Source organism: Balaenoptera ricei, chromosome 5 (assembly GCF_028023285.1).
Source record: "Balaenoptera ricei isolate mBalRic1 chromosome 5, mBalRic1.hap2, whole genome shotgun sequence".
Taxonomy (NCBI): domain Eukaryota; kingdom Metazoa; phylum Chordata; class Mammalia; order Artiodactyla; family Balaenopteridae; genus Balaenoptera; species Balaenoptera ricei.
Genome location: NC_082643.1, coordinates 115874462 through 115894756, shown reverse-complemented (window position 1 = coordinate 115894756; position 20295 = coordinate 115874462). Strand labels below are relative to the sequence as shown.

At 39.8% G+C, this 20295-nt stretch overlaps 1 protein-coding gene across 9 annotated transcripts in view; it reads right to left on the bottom strand.

Annotated features, from left to right (window-relative positions):
• Positions 1–20295, bottom strand: part of ANK2 (ankyrin 2) — a 695510-nt gene that overhangs the window by 342619 nt on the left and 332596 nt on the right. For 8 of the 9 annotated variants that reach the window (XM_059923446.1, XM_059923454.1, XM_059923458.1 and 5 more), the window contains exon 1: positions 2670–2771. The exons of the other annotated variant lie outside the window; for it this stretch is intronic. In XM_059923446.1, coding sequence (XP_059779429.1) covers positions 2670–2753 — 84 coding nt within the window. In that variant the 5' untranslated portion in view covers positions 2754–2771. Of the gene's footprint in view, positions 1–2669; positions 2772–20295 lie in introns of those variants that run through there. 9 annotated transcript variants of the gene reach the window in all.

Below are 20295 nucleotides of genomic sequence, written 5' to 3'. Positions count from 1 at the left end.
GCTCTCTGCAACTAAAGAAAGCCCGCGCGCAGCAATGAAGACCCAATGCGGCCAAAAATAAATAAATAAATAAATAAAATTTTTAAAAAGAATCCTATAGTGGCTTCAATGTGAACCTCTAGCAGAAAAGCAGACAATAGAATTAAGTGATATGGCATTGACTTTGCTCCAATTCTTGCTTTTCTCAGATTTCATCCTTATTAGGGATGCGTATCTCTCAATTATTATTTCCCCATCAAAGCACATTTAATGGTCTATTAAAGTTAGCAAGAGAGGGGGATGTCTGGTATTTTCTGGCTTGGACAATTTAGAAGTTTCTAAATATGAAAATTTAAACTGCCTGCTGTGCAAAAGATGTGAAGCAGTAATCTGAAGACCTGGGGTACATTTATATAAATCTCAATAATTTGTATGAGACAAAATGTTTCCAGTTATAGCATATAACTTTTGACATTTTGAAAAATGACTAGTAGCCTTTGCAAAGTCCCAATAGCATACTCTGCCTCTCTCTAAATTATAAATACCTCTACATGGTTTATTCCAATAAATAATTCCATTTAAGGGAAGAGCAATAACACCTAAAAGTTATTGTCATCACCTATATATTAAATACTGCTCAAAGAATTTTATACACATTATTTCTAATCCTCACAAAATACCAAAAGGTATACACAGTTATTCACATTTTACAGATGAGGACCTGGATCAGAGAAATTAAGTGATAGGCTCCAAACACACAATAGTAAATGATAGAGTTAAGGTGAAAACCCACTTTCGTCTGACTTGCCGAGCTGAAGGATGTTTACCTGTGTGTATGTGTGGTGTGTGTGTGTGTTCTTTTTAGGTGAAATTACTTTTAACATTCAAAATTCACTGTGTTTTAACAGCTCATTTAGTATGTGCCTTTTAATGTATGCACAAACATACACACACACTCAAAACTTGCTATTAATTGCTATCATTTTGACTGCAAGTTTGGAAAAGAATTTATTCCTAAAATAAATATGTTTGAGAAAATGGAGCTTTAAAAATGTTACAGTTATCACATACGATGATTTCTTCTTCTCTAACCCCTCAAATACTTTAAGATGGCTTTGGTCGTGTGAATTTAGTATCATCACTCAGAGCTTAAAATCTTCTTGAGATACATTCTCCACCCCTTTAATAGTTCTGAGTATATTGTTTCTAATACAGCACAGGGAATTCAGAAAGAAATTAAGAGGATTTTGAAATGACATTGTGAATTCAAGCAAAAATTCCCTTTTTCTTTTTCCCTATCTCTTGCTCTCTTTCTCTTTTCTAGTTGTTTTTTCTTTTTTAAAAAAATGTTGATCAATTAGCTAACACTCTATAAAAATGTCCTCGAGGGCTGGGGGATCCAGAATCCTTAAGTACAAAAGGACATTCTACCAATGTTCCTGCCTGCCCTGAATTATCCTTTTGCGTTTATCAGATTGCATCACTATCTTCATGCTATTATCTAAAAACTGTCATATGTGGGCATGCTTTTTTTAATCAAATTACACGGTATTGTACAAATATACTAATCCCTTGTTTGCCAATGATCTTTTCAATATCAGAGGTTTTGAATTATTTCAAATTTTTTAGATTAGGAGACATTTAGTACATCAGAGATCTACCACTTTGAAGCACAATGCAATTTCAACATTATCAAAATAAAAAATATTCATTTGCTCACGATACTTATTTTTTTAATCTGCTCATTCAAAACCCCAAACCATCTAGGTTTGGAATCCATTTACATTAGAATCATAGATCCCGCCCATATTATTGACTCAGGAAATAAATGGATTTTAGGAGACTTTATTTAAAAGGCATCTCCTTCAGAGGTGGAGCTCAGGGAGCTCTGTGCGGCTGCAACAGTTTCCCAGGAGTCAGGCCATAAAGAAAGAAGTGCTGGCACTGGGTGGGGCTGAATAGTTCACATCTTTTCCCACTGTTTCTCACTGGTATGTTTCCATGAAAGTCAAGGGTGTGGGAATGTATGCCAGGGTAGGAAATCCTACAGACTGCTTTGTGTGCCCAACACCCCCTAACCCATAATATCTTTAGCTGTTTATCTTAATCAATGAAAGAGCTATCACATTAATGTCTGGAAAAACTGCAAAGGAGCTAAGCAAACCAAAGAAATGTCATGCTGGGGATCAAATTCCTCCTGTCACATCAGTCTTTTCTCCTTCGGAAGAATACACTTAGCATGGATCCAAAAGGCATTTGCTGTCCAGCCATCTCAAGATCATCACGGAGCCAAAACATCTGGCCCCGAATCTTCCTTTTGCTCCACAATCCACCTTGCTTAACAGTTCCTTTTAAACTCACCCATTCTAAAAATAAAATGACTCTCTCTGTACCCAGTTAATACCAGAAGCATCCATCAGTGGCCACAGTCCTCAATAATCCACATGCCAAACACACCTTATCTCTGTGCACTTCACCATGCTCGAGTCAACGTATCTATTATGAACCGAGGTCTCTTTCCTATTCTCAGAAAGCAGCCTTTTGCACCTACCTCTTTAAAAAGCAATGCTTGCACAGCTATAGTCTGTAGTTACTCCTAATGCTCCATGGTTTCTACAGCCTCACTGATATTACACACTCACACATACACACACATCTATACACAGACATTCCTAATTCCAGCAATTTACCTTTTTGGGTCTTTTTCTTCTCTGACTACTGCCATTGAACTTCTCTCCACTGTCGCTTTTCTGAGCTGCATCTTCGTTCATCATTTTGAACAGTTTGGAAAGAAAACAGCGCTGCCATTAAACCCTGCCGCCTGTCCAGACCACTAGCGAGTATGCACTTACTGGAGGAAAGCAGGAGGAGGAGGAGGGGTGGGGAAGGGGCGCGCACTGGGAGGGTGAGGACGGTGACGTTGCCATGGCAGCAGCTGCCACAACTGTTTATCTGACTGCATTGTTCAGTCTGATTCAACCAATTACCATCAGGGACCGGTTACAACGAAGAAAGCCTTGGGAAAAAAAAAATGCCAGGGACTCGAATGATTTGGGGACACTGCTGGTTGGTTTCTGACACACCCGCAGTTCCAATGGCTCTCAACCCACACACAAAACCTGCACTTAATTTTCTTCCTACAGGTACTTCAACACAGAGCAGATACAGTGCGTAATGAGAAAACTATAACATCCTTGAATGTCTCTGAACCTGAAGAGGCACATTTTAGCTGGCAAAGAGGCTACTCAAGGAACAGGATTAGCTATTAATATCCTAAGGTAAATGTAAGAAGGTTACATTTTGAAGATGTTATTCACTTGATTCCTGATGATAATCTTTCAAAACTCAGCTCGAGGATGATTTCGGTTCTAAAGCCCCGCGAGCAGGCTCCCAGCACCCAGGTAACGGACCACTCCCTCTGCTGTGCCTCCCCTTTCCACTGAAGCTTCTGACATAGCACCCGTAACACTGTTTCACAATTGCACGTTTACCCAGCTGTCTGTTTTCGACAGGCGAAGAGCTTCTTAAAGCCAGAGATTAAGCTTTGGGTGTGTGTGTGTGTGTGTGTCTGTGTGTGCCTGTGTGTGTCTGGGTTGGGGGAGATTGTTGAATTTCCCGGAACCAAGCATGATGCAGTGGCACATTAAAGACACTGTGGGTAATACAAATACAAAAAAGTTGTGGAGTTAAAACATTTTATAACTGATCTTTTCAGTCTTCTTAACCTGATTCTCTCTATTGACTGATGAATAAAACACAATTCCTGCTCTCCAGGAGCTTATAAAGTTCCAGAATTCTTCTTGATAAGAAAAGATATCAGAGCCTGTTTTTATAACAAGAAACCCAATTTTATCCTATTGGATTGAGGTGGCCATGTTTGTATGTTTAAACACGTTAAATTGTGGACGTAACCAGAGCCCAACATGTTTTGTACAAATACACACGTGCACACACTAAACACTCATCCCTATTCCTAGAAAACAAACTCAAAGCCTAACACACGGAATACTTAAATGGGAAAATAGAGTAAGGATTAAACCAATGAGATAATGTATATAAATACACTTTGCAAATTGAAGGTCCCTATGTAAATGTGTTATTGCTATTGTTAATCCTATTATTATTACAGATATAGGTAATTTTCAACTCAGAAAAGTATATCTTAAAAAGGTTTCTTACAGGAAAACGGCTACCAAAATTGGGAATTCATCTTTCCAGTAAACACAGCAAGAAAAACTCACCTTCTCTCCCCACTGCTGTCGGGATTGCTCTTTATCTCTGCCTGACCTCCCCTGAGACCCTTGCCACTTCCTCATCTAGGGTCAGCCCCACCTTGCTGCCTCTCATTCCCTCCACCCTCCTGCTTGAGCAGACCCATCCCACCGTGATGCCTTGGATCCCACAAACAGGACAGAAGCAATAGGACCCTTTTTTCCTAAACAGAACCCTATAGGAACTTCTACAGAAGCTTCTAAGAGCCCAACTCCCACTGTTGTCAGAGCCTTCGTGAAAATCCCACCTGATATCGTCCCACTCCTCCGCTATCCCCTCACCCAGCCCCTCACTCATTCCCTCACCTGTCCCCACTGTGCCTCCCTTTTTGACCTTTCTTAGGAGCCCCCTCAGCCTGGAAACTGGATTAATTTACTCAATAAATATTTATTGAATACCTACCATGTGGTAGGAACTAAGCACTAGGGACACACTGCCCTAACCACCAGGGATATAATGGTGAACAAAACAGGCAACATTTTTTGCAATCACGGTGCTTATATTCTTTTTTTTTTTTTTTTTTTTCCTCGCACATTCCATTCTTTTTTTTTTTTTTTCATGTAATGTCTGAAACATTTATATTAACATATTTCCATACATATTTCCATACAAATACAAATATAAGATTTTTAGAAATTTCATGTAATGTCTGAAACATTTATATTAACATATTTCCATACAAATAACCCAATGAAAGTTTAGTATTAGTTGTTTTGTTTGTTTTTTTATACTGCAGGTTCTTATTAGGCATCAGTTTTATACACATCAGTGTATACATGTCAATCCCAATCGCCCAATTCAGCACACCACCATCCCCACCCCACCGCAGTTTTCCCCCCTTGGTGTCCATATGTCCATTCTCTACATCTGTGTCTCAACTTCTGCCCTGCAAACTGGCTCATCTGTACCATTTTTCTAGGTTCCGCATACATGCATTAATATACGATATTTGTTTTTCTCTTTCTGACTTACTTCACTCTGTATGACAGTCTCTAGATCCATCCACGTCTCAACAAATGACTCAATTTCGTTCCTTTTTATGGCTGAGTAATATTCCATTGTATATATGTACCACATCTTCTTTATCCATTCGTCTGTTGATGGGCATTTAGGTTGCTTCCATGACCTGGCTATTGTAAATAGTGCTGCAATGAACATTCGGGTGCATGTGTCTTTTTGAATTACGGTTTTCTCTGGGTATATGCCCAGTAGTGGGATTGCTGGGTCATATGGTAATTCTATTTTTAGTTTTTTAAGGAACCTCCATATTGTTCTCCATAGTGGCTGTATCAATTTACATTCCCACCAACAGTGCAAGAGGGTTCCCTTTTCACCACACCCTCTCCAGCATTTGTTGTTTGTAGATTTTCTGATGATGCCCATTCTAACAGGAGTGAGGTGATACCTCATTGTAGTTTTGATTTGCATTTCTCTAATAATTAGTGATGTTGAGCATCTTTTCATGTGCTTCGTGGCCATCTGTGTGTCTTCTTTGGAGAAATGTCTATTTAGGTCTTCTGCCCATTTTTGGATTGGGGTGTTTGTTTCTTTGATATTGAGCTGAATGAGCTGTTTATATATTTTGGAGATTAATCCTTTGTCCGTTGATTCATTTGCAAATATTTTCTCCCATTCTGAGCGTTGTCTTTTCGTCTTGTTTATGGTTTCCTTTGCTGTGCAAAAGCTTTGAAGTTTCATTAGGTCCCACTTGTTTATTTTTGTTTTTATTTCCATTACTCTAGGAGGTGGATCAAAAAAGATCTTGCTGTGATTTATGTCAAAGAGTGTTCTTCCTATGTTTTCCTCTAAGAGTTTTATAGTGTCCAGTCTTATATTTAGGTCTCTAATCCATTTTGAGTTTATTTTTGTGTATGGTGTTAGGGAGTATTCTAATTTCATTCTTTTACATGTAGCTGTCCAGTTTTCCCAGCACCACTTATTGAAGAGACTGTCTTTTCTCCATTGTATATCTTTGCCTCCTTTGTCATAGATTAGTTGACCATAGGTGCGTGGGTTAATGTCTGGGCTTTCTATCTTGTTCCATTGATCTATGTTTCTGTTTTTGTGCCAGTACCATATTGTCTTGATTACTGTAGCTTTGTAGTATAGTCTGAAGTCAGGGAGTCTGATTCCTCCAGCTCCATTTTTTTGCCTCAAGACTGCTTTGCCTATTCGGGGTCTTTTGTGTCTCCATACAAATTTTAAGATGATTTGTTCTAGCTCAGTAAAAAATGCCATTGGTAATTTGATAGGGATTGCATTGAATCTGTAGATTGCTTTGGGTAGTATACTCATTTTCACAATGTTGATTCTTCCAATCCAAGAACATGGTATATCTCTCCATCTGTTGGTATCATCTTTAATTTCTTTCATCAGTGTCTTATAGTTTTCTGCATACAGGTCTTTTGTCTCCCTAGGTAGGTTTATTCCTAGGTATTTTATTCTTTTTGTTGCAATGGTAAATGGGAGTGTTTCCATAATTTCTCTTTCAGATTTTTCATCATTAGTGTATAGGAATGCAAGAGATTTCTGTGCATTAATTTTGTATCCTGCAACTTTACCATATTCATTAATTAGCTCTAGCAGTTTTCTGGTGGCAGTTTTAGGATTCTCTATGTATAGTATCATGTCATCCGCAAACAGTGACAGTTTTACTTCTTCTTTTCCAATTTGTATTCCTTTTATTTCTTTTTCTTCTCTGATTGCCGTGGCTAGGACTTCCAAAACTATGTTGAATAATAGTGGTGAGAGTGGACATCCTTGTCTCGTTCCTGATCTTAGAGGAAATGCTTTCAGTTTTTCACCATTGAGAATGATGTTTGCCGTGGGTTTGTCATATATGGCCTTTATTATGTTGAGGTAGGTTCCCTCTATGCCCACTTTCTGGAGAGTTTTTATCAGAAATGGGTGTTGAATTTTGTCAAAAGCTTTTTCTGCATCTATTGAGATGATCATATGGTTTTTATTCTTCAATTTGTTAATATGGTGTATCACATTGATTGATTTGCGTATATTGAAGAATCCTTGCATCCCTGGGATAAATCCCACTTGATCGTGGTGTATGATCCTTTTAATGTGTTGTTGGATTCTCTTTGCTAGTATTTTGTTGAGGATTTTTGCATCTATATTCATCAGTGATATTGGTCTGTAATTTTCTTTTTTTGTAGTGTCTTTGTCTGGTTTTGGTATCAGGGTGATGGTGGCCTCATAGAATGAGTTTGGGAGTGTTCCTTCCTCTGCAATTTTTTGGAAGAGTTTGAGAAGGATGGGTGTTAGCTCTTCTCTAAATGTTTGATAGAATTCACCTGTGAAGCCGTCTGGTCCTGGACTTTTGTTTGTTGGAAGATTTTTAATCACAGTTTCAATTTCATTACTTGTGATTGGTCTGTTCATATTTTCTATTTCTTCCTGGTTCAGTCTTGGAAGGTTATACCTTTCTAAGAATTTGTCCATTTCTTCCAGGTTGTCCATTTTATTGGCATAAAGTTGCTTGTAGTAGTCTCTTAGGATGCTTTGTATTTCTGCAGTGTCTGTTGTAACTTCTCCTTTTTCATTTCTGATTTTATTGATTTGAGTCCTCTCCCTCTTTTTCTTGTTGAGTCTGGCTAATGGCTTATCAATTTTGTTTATCTTCTCAAAGAACCAACTTTTAGTTTTATTGATCTTTGCTATTGTTTTCTTTGTTTCTATTTCATTTATTTCTGCTCTGATCTTTATGATTTCTTTCCTTCTGCTAACTTTGGGTTTTGTTTGTTCTTCTTTCTCTAGTTTCTTTAAGTGTAAGGTTAGATTGTTTACTTGAGCTTTTTCTTGTTTCTTTAGGTAGGCTTGTATAGCTATAAACTTCCCTCTTAGAACTGCTTTTGCTGCATCCCATAGGTTTTGGGTCGTTGTGTTTTCATTGTCATTTGTCTTTAGGTATTTTTTGATTTCCTCTTTGATTTCTTCAGTGATCTCTTGGTTATTTAGTAACGTATTGTTTAGCCTCCATGTGTTTGTCCTTTTTACGTTTTTTTCCCTGTAATTCATTTCTAATCTCATAGCGTTGTGGTCAGAAAAGATGCTTGATATGATTTCAATTTTCTTAAATTTACTGAGGCTTGATTTGTGACCCAAGATGTGATCTATCTTGGAGAATGTTCCGTGCGCACTTGAGAAGAACGTGTAATCTGCTGTTTTTGGATGGAATGTCCGATATATATCAATTAAATCTATCTGGTCTATTGTGTCATTTAAAGCTTCTGTTTCCTTATTTATTTTCATTTTGGATGATCTGTCCATTGGTGTAAGTGAGGTGTTAAAGTCCCCCACTATTATTGTGTTACTGTCGATTTCCTCTTTTATAGCTGTTAGCAGTTGCCTTATGTATTGAGGTGCTCCTATGTTGGGTGCATATATATTTATAATTGTTATATCTTCTTCTTGGATTGATCCCTGGATCATTATGTAGTGTCCTTCCTTGTCTCTTGTAACATTCTTTATTTTAAAGTCTATTTTATCTGATATGAGTATAGCTACTCCAGCTTTCTTTTGATTTCCATTTGCATGGATTATCTTTTTCCATCCCCTCACTTTCAGTCTGTATGTGTCCCTAGGTCTAAAGTGGGTCTCTTGTAGACAGCATATATATGGGTCTTGTTTTTGTATCCATTCAGCCAGTCTATGTCTTTTGGTTGGGGCATTTAATCCATTCACGTTTAAGGTAATAATCGATATGTATGTTCCTATGACCATTTTCTTAATTGTTTTGGGTTTGTTTTTGTAGGTCCTTTTCTTCTCTTGTGTTTCCCACTTAGAGAAGTTCCTTTAGCATTTGTTGTAGAGCTGGTTTGGTGGTGCTGAATTCTCTTAGCTTTTGCTTGTCTGTAAAGCTTTTGATTTCTCCATCAAATCTAAATGAGATCCTTGCCGGGTAGAGTAATCTTGGTTGTAGGTTCTTCCCTTTCATCACTTTAAGTATATCCTGCCACTCCCTTCTGGCTTGCAGAGTTTCTGCTGAGAAATCAGCTGTTAACCTTATGGGAGTTCCCTTGTATGTTATTTGTCGTTTTTCCCTTGCTGCTTTCAATAATTTTTCTTTGTCTTTAATTTTTGCCACTTTGATTACTATGTGTCTCGGCGTGTTTCTCCTTGGGTGTATCCTGTATGGGACTCTCTGCGCTTCCTGGACCTGGGTGGCTATTTCCTTTCCCATGTTAGGGAAGTTTTCGACTATAATCTCTTCAAATATTTTCTCTGGTCCTTTCTCTCTCTCTTCTCCTTCTGGGACCCCTATAATGCGAATGTTGTTGCGTTTAATGTTGTCCCAGAGGTCTCTTAGGCTGTCTTCATTTCTTTTCATTCTTTTTTCTTTATTCTGTTCTGCAGCAGTGAATTCCATCATTCTGTCTTCCAGGTCACTTATCCGTTCTTCTGCCTCAGTTATTCTGCTATTGATTCCTTCTAGTGTAGTTTTCATTTCAGTTATTGTATTGGTCATCTCTGTTTGTTTGTTCTTTAATTCTTCTAGGTCTTTGTTAATCATTTCTTGCATCTTCTCAATCTTTGCCTCCATTCTTATTCCGAGGTCCTGGATCATCTTCACTATCATTATTCTGAATTCTTTTTCTGGAAGGTTGCCTATCTCCACTTCATTTAGTTGTTTTTCTGGGGTTTTATCTTGTTCCTTCATCTGGGGCATAGCCCTCTGCCTTTTCATCTTCTCTATCTTTCTGTAACTGTGGTTTTTGGTCCACAGGCTGCAGGATTATAGTTTTTCTTGCTTCTGTTGTCTGCCCTCTGGTGGTTGAGGCTATCTAAGAGGCTTGATGGGAGGCTCTGGTGGTGGGTAGAGCTGACTGTTGCTGTGGCGGTCAGAGCTCAGTAAAACCTTAATCCACTTGACTGTTGATGGGTGGGGCTGGGTTCCCTCCCTGTTGCTGTGGCGGTCAGAGCTCAGTAAAACCTTAATCCACTTGACTGTTGATGGGTGGGGCTGGGTTCCCTCCCTGTTGGCTGTTTTGCCTGAGGCAACCCAACACTGGAGCCTGCCCGTGCTCTTTGGTGGGGTTAATGGCAGACTCTGGGAGGGCTCACGCCAAGGAGAACTTCCCAGAACCTCTGCTGCCAGTGTCCTTATCCCCACGGTGAAACAGAGCCACCACTCGCCTCTGCAGGAGACCCCCCAACACCAGCAGGTAGGTCTGGTTCAGTCTCCCCCAGGCTCACTGCTCCTTCCCCTGGGTCCTGATGCACACATTACTTTGTGTGTGCCCTCCAAGAGTGGGATCTCTGTTTCCCCCAGTCCCGTCAAAGTCCTGCAATCCAATTCCCACTAGCCTTCAAAGTCTGATTCTCTAGGAATTCCTCCTCCCGTTGCCTGACCCCCAGGTTGGGAAGCCTGACGTGGGGCTCAGAACCTTTACTCCAGTGGGTGGACTTCTGTGGTATAAGTGTTCGCCAGTCTGTGAGTCACCCACCCAGCAGTTATGGGGTTTGATTTTACTCTGATTGCGCCCCTCCTACCGTCTCACTGTGGCTTCTCCTCTGTCCTTGGACGTGGGGTATCCTCCTTGGTGAAGTCCAGGGTCTTCCTGTCAATGATTGACCAGCAGCCAGTTGTGATTCTCCGCACATTCCATTCTAATTTACAACCTAGAACCACGGTGCTTATATTCTAACAGGGAAACTAGACAGTAAACAAAAATAATAGTGGTAAGGGCTATGGCGGAAAAAAGGAGGACAAAGAGTGATGGGGAACAGATGCTATTTTAGATAAGGTACTGATAGAACACTCTCTAGAAACCTGAATGAAGTTAGGGACCAAGCCAAGCAATTATCTGGAGGAAGATTGTTTCCTTATTGCATTTAAAAATAAACTTTGGGCCCCTATTATATGCCGTGCAATGTGTTAGGTTCCATGTGGGATGTAAAGATAGACACTAATCCTGCCCTCAAAGCAAAGGGAAAAGCAGTTCAAAAGTCCTAAAATGGGAACTTCTCGTCAAATATATTAGGAAAACTACGATACTCCAAAAGGGGAAAAGAAGGGAAAAGGAAAACTTTTCTAGCAACTGGATCTGTAGGAGAGATATGTTACTAATACCCTTCATTCTCATGTGACGCCAGAATGGGTTTTTCAATCAATCGGTTTGGTAGCCCAATTTGGAACCTAATCATTGCTTTTACATCACCTCTGCAGTGTATATCGCAAACAGATGTGCTTCATATTTCACTACTTTATGAATCAGCAACTTTTTTTTTTTAATTTATTTTTTTGGTTGCACCAGCTCCTTAGTTGTGGCACATGGGCTCCTTAGTTGCAGCAGGCAGGCTCCTTAGTTGTGGCATGTGAACTCTTAGTTGCAGCATGCATATGGGATCTAGTTCCCTGACCAGGGATCAAACCCCGGCCCCCTGCATTGGGAGTGTGGAGTCTTAACCGTTGCACCACCAGGGAAGCCCCAAGCAACTTCTGATTATGTTTGAACCGCCTCTTGTAACTGTGCCTTCTCTGTCAATATCCAAATATATAGTACACTGCTTAAACACTCAGATGCAGGCCTCCGATTTTGACAATGAGCTATAACCTCTTGCTGCTTCTTCTAAACTTTTATACAGTATACTTTCTTTACAGAGTGAAAGTACTGCACACATACTAGACCAGCATACCACAGAGGTCAACACCCATCCTCAAACTGTAAAAGAAAAATCTCAGCACGTAGATAAACAGGTGCTAGTAGTATTATGTTTATTACAGCATTAGAAGGTACATTTTATACGTACAGAGAACATCAACAACATGTTATGGTACTGTGAACGTGGGGGTTTCTCTTTTGAAGCTTTCAATCAATTTCTCAGGGCCTCTCTAGTGGGCACTCCTCCCCGTCCGTCCTCATAGTGTAGTTTTTTGTGGACATGTGTCCAACTGGACGCTAAGCTCCCTGAGGGCAGGATTAGTGTCTATCTTTGCATCACACGTGGAACCTAACACATTGTGTGGCATATAATAGGGGCCCAAGGTTTACTATTAAATGCAATAAGGAAATATTTTAAATATCTACCATGAGTCTATACTTATGGTTAAACTTCTAAAGGGTAAATTCTTCATTTCTTAGATTATTTTGTGTACTTTCTGACCTCTAAGAGCTATGCATAATTTCAAATAAGATTTTTAAAGATACTTGAGAAATTGGAGTTGCTGCAGATAAAACAGCAGTGATAATAGTACGTTACATTTTAAAGCATTTTATAATTTGTATAATTTTTAGCTCCAAAATAGAAGATCCATGAAGACTGAGATCTCTGTCTGCTCACTGATATATCCCAAGCGCTTATAACAATACTGACATATGACAGACACAAATTTAGTAACTTTATGGGATTCTCACAACCACACATGGAAAAAGGTTAAGATCAATCATAGCACAGGTGAAAAAACTGAGGTAAAAAGCAGTTTTGGTGACTCTCCCAAGATAACAAGGTTAACAAGATACAGAGCTAATGTTCTTCTGATTCTAATGTCACTGTTCTTTTATTAAATCATGGCTGGCTTCAATGAAGGGCAGCCATTTAATAAAGTGCAGTAAGATGGAAAATGCCAAGAGCGGAAACTACAGTCAGATGACAGTGACCCGAGTAAAAAAACGAAACCTTTATTAGTTTCATGTTAAGCATATTTTTATAGGCATGGCGTTTTAGAGCTGATTATATTAATTTTAATAGGCCTGCTGTTCCATTTTGTTGTCCAACTGGAGCTGGGAGGAGAATGCTGGGTACATGACAAGAGTGGACATGACTCCAGGCACAGCAAGAGGGGCTCAAAGTGGGACTGGCCCTGGTGATTGGCATCAGAGGGAGGAAGTGGTATCATGGTTGGGTTCAAATCATATCAGGATATGTCCCGTGCCCAGCAGTGTTTTGGGCCAAGGCCACTGACTCTGTACCTCATTTCTATCTTACCTACCCATTCTTGATACTTTGCTCCTTCTGTCATTTATCTGAGCGGGGTAAATTTCCCTGAAGTGTAAGCAACTGTGTCTATGTTTAAGTCCTAACCTCCAGCACTGTGAATGTGATGAAATCATGTTAAGATGAGGATGGGTGGATTAGGGTAAGCCTTAACCCAATGACTGGTATCCTTATAAAAAGGGGCAAATTTGGGCACAGAGACACACAGCAGGAAGATGGCCATGTGAAGACTGAGGCAGAAATAGGAGCAATGTAGCTGCAAGCCAAAGAAGACCAATTGCCAACAACCACCAGAAGCTAGGAAGAGGTAAGGAAGGATCCTTCTCTAGAACTTTCAGAAGGAGCCTGCCTCTGACAACACCTTGATTGCAGACTTCTATCCCCCAAAACTGTAAGAGAATAAAATTCTGTTATTTTAAGCCACCCAGTTTGTGGCCCTTTGTTATGGCAATCCTAGGAAAGTAATCCTAGGAAAGTAATACAACCGTATTTTCCAGCCACCATTGCAGCTGGACCCAGCCATATGACTTAGTCCTAGTGTTACGGAACGCAAGGCTGTGTGTCCAATGCACAGTGAGGCCAACCAATACCAAGACTTTGGAGTTTAGAGCAGCAAAAAGTTTATACAATCTTCCCATGAGCAAGCTTTTTTTTTTTTTTTTTTGGTGGCCATGCCAAGTGGCATGCAGGATCCTAGTTCCCCAATCAGGGATCAAACCCATGCCCCTGCAGTGGAAGCACAAAGTCTTAACCACTGGACTGCCAGGGAAGTCCCCCCATGAGCAATCTTACCTGTTTTTCCCATCTAGTGGCTGAATACAGAGGAAGATATAACCTGGAAGGTGGAAGAGCAACAGGTCCAAAAAAGCCTGAATCCCTGAATCACCGTGTGGAGCAGGGACCCTCTTCTTCCCGCTCCCTCCTCAACTGACCCTCATTAAACTGAGTAACTTTTTCTCATGAGTGCTTTGTGGTTATGGTGTTGTTTGTTACAACAGTTAGCCTGTGGTAACTAATCATATCTACTCATGTTTTCCAGGGAATATGTAGTCACACTTCTATTTTAGGTTGCCTGTTACATGAATGACACTCGCAGTGCATCAAAGCTTTTAGCCATTGGAAATGGATCTTATGTCCTGGAGCAAAGGTGCTAGTCTCATTGAAAGAACAAAAAGAAAAAGGAGGAACACAAGGAATTAGAGGTGAGCAACATTGTTGATTAGTGGTGGGTAGGGGAAAGGGATGCCTGACAGGTCTATGGGGTCAGAATCTCAGAACAGCTTTTGTCCACTTTCCTCTTCATCCTGTCTCTCTTCCTGGATAAATCCTTTGCTTCTTTTCCGATTTCCAGAAGTCATTGCTTCTGACCATAGTAGTCTCCCTTCTCTGCCCCACTGAGTATGAACACATAGAATGCAAGTCTATCATATAAGCAAATACAAAGCCTTCTCAAGGTTCTCTAAGGACTTTTCTTTCTTTTTTTTTTTTTAATATTTTTGTTATCAGTGGGGAGAAAATGAAGGAAAGATAGCAAACAAATGAAAAAATTAGTTTCTCAAAGTTCACAATGGCTGGAATGTACATAGTGCTGGACTCAGAACTGCTCTCCTCTGGTGCTTTTTCTGAATTGCCAGGAGTTCTGCGCAAGTCTTATTCCATACCGTTTATCTTCCTTAGGAGACCTGGAGGGAGTCTATTTAACAGTTACACCTCCTTGGAAGCTAAAGTCAGGCTCAAGGGCCAGGCAAGAAGCTTTCTTCATTTTTCCCTCCCAGTTCTTTGCTGTGCCACCATCAGCATCAGCAGAAAGTACTTCCTCTCCCTCCCTGTGATCCTCTCCTCCTTCTCACCTATGTACTCCTCTAACATTCATTCATCTATTTCATGTAACAGATATTCTGTTGGATGACAGACTGCTATATGCCAGGCTCCCTGCTTTAGGGGCTTTAGCATGAATTAAATAATCTTTGCTTTAGGGGCTTTAGCATGAATTAAATAATCTTTGCCTTTAAGGAGTTTACAGTATAAAAGTGGTGACGGTCATTGAACTAGAAGCATAATAACTCTACAGGGGATTTTAAGGGTCCTGTTCTCTTAGGAGGATGATTTTTAAGCTTTTATGAAAGCATAAAAAAGGTACATCCAACGCAGTCGGAAAGAATAAAGCAAGTTTCTGAGAGGAAGTGACTTGAATATTGAGAAGACTTGAATGATGACTAGGAATTATCTAAGTGGAAAGGGAAATATAAGGTGAGATTTGGGAAGAATGATTCAAGCAGAATCAACAGCACAGATGAATGCCCTCTGGTGGGGAGGAATACGGAATTGGCAGAACTGAGACAAGGCCCCCATGGTTGTATGGGGTAGCTCTTCGTCAGGCCTGCAGTAATGACTTCATCCTAGGCCTTAACGTTTCAACAAGTGTGCCTGTCTATAGACTGGTTATTGCCCCATGTAGGTATCCAAGCGTGCTACCTAAAGATTATTATATAACTTGTGAATCGTGTAGCAAGATGACCCTGTTAGCTTATAAAGAATATGTACTCAGAACTAGGATGTCAAAACCAGGTGGAGATGGCCAGAAAAAAGCAGATTTTGCAACCATGTAACATACTTATTCTGGAGTTTCGAGGAACACATTTGGAGACAGAAAAAGCCAGTCCTCACCCTGGACTGGAAAGAGTCCATGATCACGAAACTGAGTGCATCTCCTATGAAGAACTGGGAAGACTTAAGGAGCCATACCCAGCAACATCCCTCAGCCTGATGTCACCAGGTGTCCTTTGGCAAAAGTATATCCTTTGTGCTTATTGCAGCAAATTTAAACTCAAACAAAGTAGTCATCTTCACAGAGCCACCCCTTCAGTCTTCTGTGGGACATTCTAGGCCACAGCAAAGCAAAGAAGAGGGTGTCATGAGAAGAGGTCAGAAGTATAGGTAGGGACTGAAGCATAAAGAGTCCAGTAAGCCATGTTAAGGATTTGGGATTCAGACTGCAAAGTCATGTGAAGTCGTTTTAATGACTTAAGGAGAGAACTTAAGATGATAAGATATGTTTTTTTAAGAACATTCTTTATAAAGAGCTATTCAATGGGACCTGAACAGAGAATGAATGTGAAGAGTTAGTTGTGTTTAAGAGGCCACATCAGCAGTCTGGGAGAATAATGATGGTGGAGCGGACAGATGCATTAGTTAGTCTGTCACCATTAACAGTGTTACATTCATAAGTTCTGGAAGGAAGTGAGAAGTAAGAAGAGGGCGGTGGGGAGACATCCTTCCTAAATAGCAAAAAGAAGGAGACCTCATCTTCATTAAAGTCTCATATTGAGAAGAGGCCTCAAAGAAACATTTTGGAAATCCATTTCATTTAACAAAGAAAGAACAAGACTCAGAAAGATCAGAAATTTTTCCCAAGGTTCCATAACTAGTTAGTAGTAGAAGGAAGACCAGGATCCAGGACTCATGCCACCTCACTGAGCAGCCTTTACACCATGGTAATCTTCACAGGGGTGAACTTAGAAAGCCTATGTCAAATCTTATCTATTTTTATTTTAAGTTAAGGAACCCTCAGCTCTTACATAAGGTGTAACAGAAATTAGAGAGAAATTAGTCCACTAAACAACCATGCCCCTCAGGGAATGATTGGGAAGAAGGACCCTTGTTTCTCATGTAAATATGGTATGTGCCCAACCCAGGACTGGAGCAGGCTCAGTAGATGTTTCACTGAGATGGATCTTAAAGAAGCAGCAGCAACAATTGATTAGGGATCTACTTCTTTCCCTTTAAGCCAGTCTTATATAAGGTTTACCAAAGAGGTATTTGGTTGCAAAACTTACCATGTCCAGCATAAAAAGGAGCTTTTGGAACCCATGGCAAACAACTTTAGCACCTCACTTCACCTGAGGCACCCACTTATTAAAATTAGCATAGTGATTGATTATAGTCTCATTTTACATCAATATCAGCAACAGTACTTGAGATCAAAGGTAGAATTTTACGGGAGAATAACAAAATGTGACTGAGCTCACCATGTCTGTGTCCCTGTCTAGGTCAGTTTTTTAGGACGTGCTGTTACTTGCTTGCTCTACTCTAGGGTCTCTCTGCTCAGTCTCCAGTGATGTGAGTTCTTGAAAATAGCTGTTATAATTGAGTTTCCTTACAGATGCAAATGAATGGCACATTGGGGCAGGCTGTGTCCTTGACAGACATATTTTTTCAAAGCAACTTAACTTTATTATTGTAAACATTTTAAACCTTAAACCAGCTTGAAAGTAAGGGCATTTTTTTTCTCTTTTAACTATGAAGAGAAAGTATGTGTCCATTGATAAATACCCAACATAAAAATAATCCAGAGGTTTAAGTCTCATATAAACATAAATCATATTTTGAAAGATGCATAACCATGGTGGTAACAGAAGTGACAAAACCACAAAGAATCACAATGTTAGAAGGCAACTTAGAGACGACTGTATCCAGCTCCTCACTTTTAACAAGTAAGAAAATTGGAGCCCAACTTGGTTATGCTACTTACCCAACGCTGTACCTACAGTTAGTAGCACTTTGAATTAAATTCCAAGTTTTCTCATTCCTAATCTAGTCTTGATGTCTTCCAGTGGAGTGTCTCTCTACTAAAATGAACTTCAAGAAGCCCTCCCTTCTCAGCAAACACACAGGCCCAGTGATGGCTCGTTACTCACAGAATGGGGGAAAAAAATTATATGATTCATTATACACCAGGCAGAAATGTTTCAGGCATTAGAAGTAGGGAACAGAATAAGACAAAATAATATGTTTCTTAATGTTGCAAAACATCCCAGGTTTAGACCAGGGTTTACTATAACAGAATCATAGTAGGAGAAGGCAAAGGAGAATCAATTGTTTTTCCACAGTGTTAACTCTTTGCCAAAGACTCTCAAGAATGATAAAAAAAAAAAAAGTAGTGATAATATGAACATTAAAGCTCCAAAGAGCCTTTAAACAAATGGCTATAATAAAAAAGATGACAACTGAAGCCCGTTTGCTATCTTATCACTCCTGAGAATGAGTTATGAATAAATGACCACTACTATTCCTCCCATTTATTTATTTATTTTTTAAATTCCTCCCATTTAGAAAAAAATGGTCAAAGTGAAGAGTTTATTATCTATTAGTGCTCTCTGACTTCTACCATCCAGTCCAGACTAAATATGTATTGCCGTTGCAAACTACCTCATAAACTAGTGGTTTAAAACAATCATTTTATTTTGCTCACAAACTTGTGGGCCTGGGATTCTGGAAGGGCTCAGCTGACTGATTCATTCATATTCATGTGGTGACAAACGAGGCAGCTGGGGCTGGAGGCTCCACTTCCACAATGGCGTCCTCACTCATATATCTGGTGCTGATTGGCTTCTCTCTCTATCCGTGTGGCATCTCAAGTTCCAGGATCTCTCCACATGGCTGAGGCTTCTCACTGTATGGTGGTCTCAAGGTGGTTGTATTCTTCCACGATAGCTGCTTCTAAGAGGCAGGACTTGGAAAGTGCCGGACCAGTTAAGGGCGCTGCCATATTGTATGGGTCAAGGCAGTCACAGGGCCAATCCAGATTCAGGAGGTAAAGAAATGGACTCCACCTCTTGATGGGAAGGGTGGAAAGGTCACTTGGCAGAAGAACATATGGGATGGGAGCCATCTTGGAAAATGCAATTTGCCACAGATGGCTAGGAAGTAAAGTAGGCCATGAGGGAGATGAAGGGCTGATTTATATACTATAAATAAGGGCTGATTTTGCATACTATAAACACAAGGTCTTTTCCCAAATGAACAGACTCTGCTAGCTAGAAATGCAGTCTTCTGCATTCTTTTATTTATTTATTTTATTACAAAAAAGGTTGTCAATATTAATTCCTGGAATGATTAACTACATATTACTGGGTCAAAGTCAACTATTTCCTTTCAAAGCGGAGTCTCTGTTGATCTCTGAAGATGAGTCTCATGTATTACACTTTCTGACTGTGAGCCATTGTGGCTAATAAATTCACAGGAAGTATTTTACATTTGAAGTACAGCTTGTTTTGCACTTTTTCTTTTTACTCTTACTTTCTTTCCACTCTCTTTGGCCTCTCACTCACTCTTTTTTTTTTTTAAAAAATAAATTTATTTATTTATTTATTTTATTTTTGGCTGCTTTGGGTCTTCAATGCTGCACACGGGCTTTCTTTAGTTGCGGCGAGCGAGGGCTACTCTTCCTTGCGGTGCACGGGCTTCTCGTTGCGGTGGCTTCTCTTGTTGTGGAGCACGGGCTCTAGGCACATGGGCTTCAGTAGTTGTGGCTCGCGGGCTCTAGAGCGCAGGCTCAGTAGTTGTGGCGCACGGGCTTAGCTGCTCCGCGGCATGTGGGATCTTCCCGGACCAGGGCTCGAACCCGTGACTCCTGCATTGGCAGGCAGATTCTTAACCACTGTGCTTCTCACCCACTCTTTCATCCATTCTATCCTTCTATATAATATGAATATGACCTCATAACAACCTTAAATTCTACTGTACAAAAAATATGATAATAAAAAAGCTTAAAAACAAAAGTATATAAAATAGCTTAGCGCTAACTTTAGCTAATGTCTAAAAAGAGAGACATGCAGTGCACCCGTATTCATTGTTAGCTTTAAACTCTATACCAGGAAAATGATTGGAGGCAAGATTATTAACTTGTTAACTACACAGTTACTACAGCCCAGAATTTAGCCTTTAGTACTGATTTGTGTAAATGTTGGATATTATTTGTTCTGGGCCTTAACAAAACCTATGTATCTAGTGGGTTCTCTTTCTCATTCAATATTTGTGGTATTCTCTTCCATTTAGGCCTCACATTTCATGTTTATGGCTTGGTAGTAAAACTAAAACAGACAGTGTCTATTTTAATTATTCAATCTGCTTAACTACCAAGAACAGATTGCGCCTCGGGCCGTGATAATATAGTGATAAGCAAACCTGGAAAGAGAGATTCCAAATTCAGGTAGGAAAAAGAATTTTCCTCAAGGAAGTTCTTGCAAAATTCAGGAACTAAAGTAGAGTCAATCCATCCATTTTGGTCACATTGACTATCTATACAAATTACTA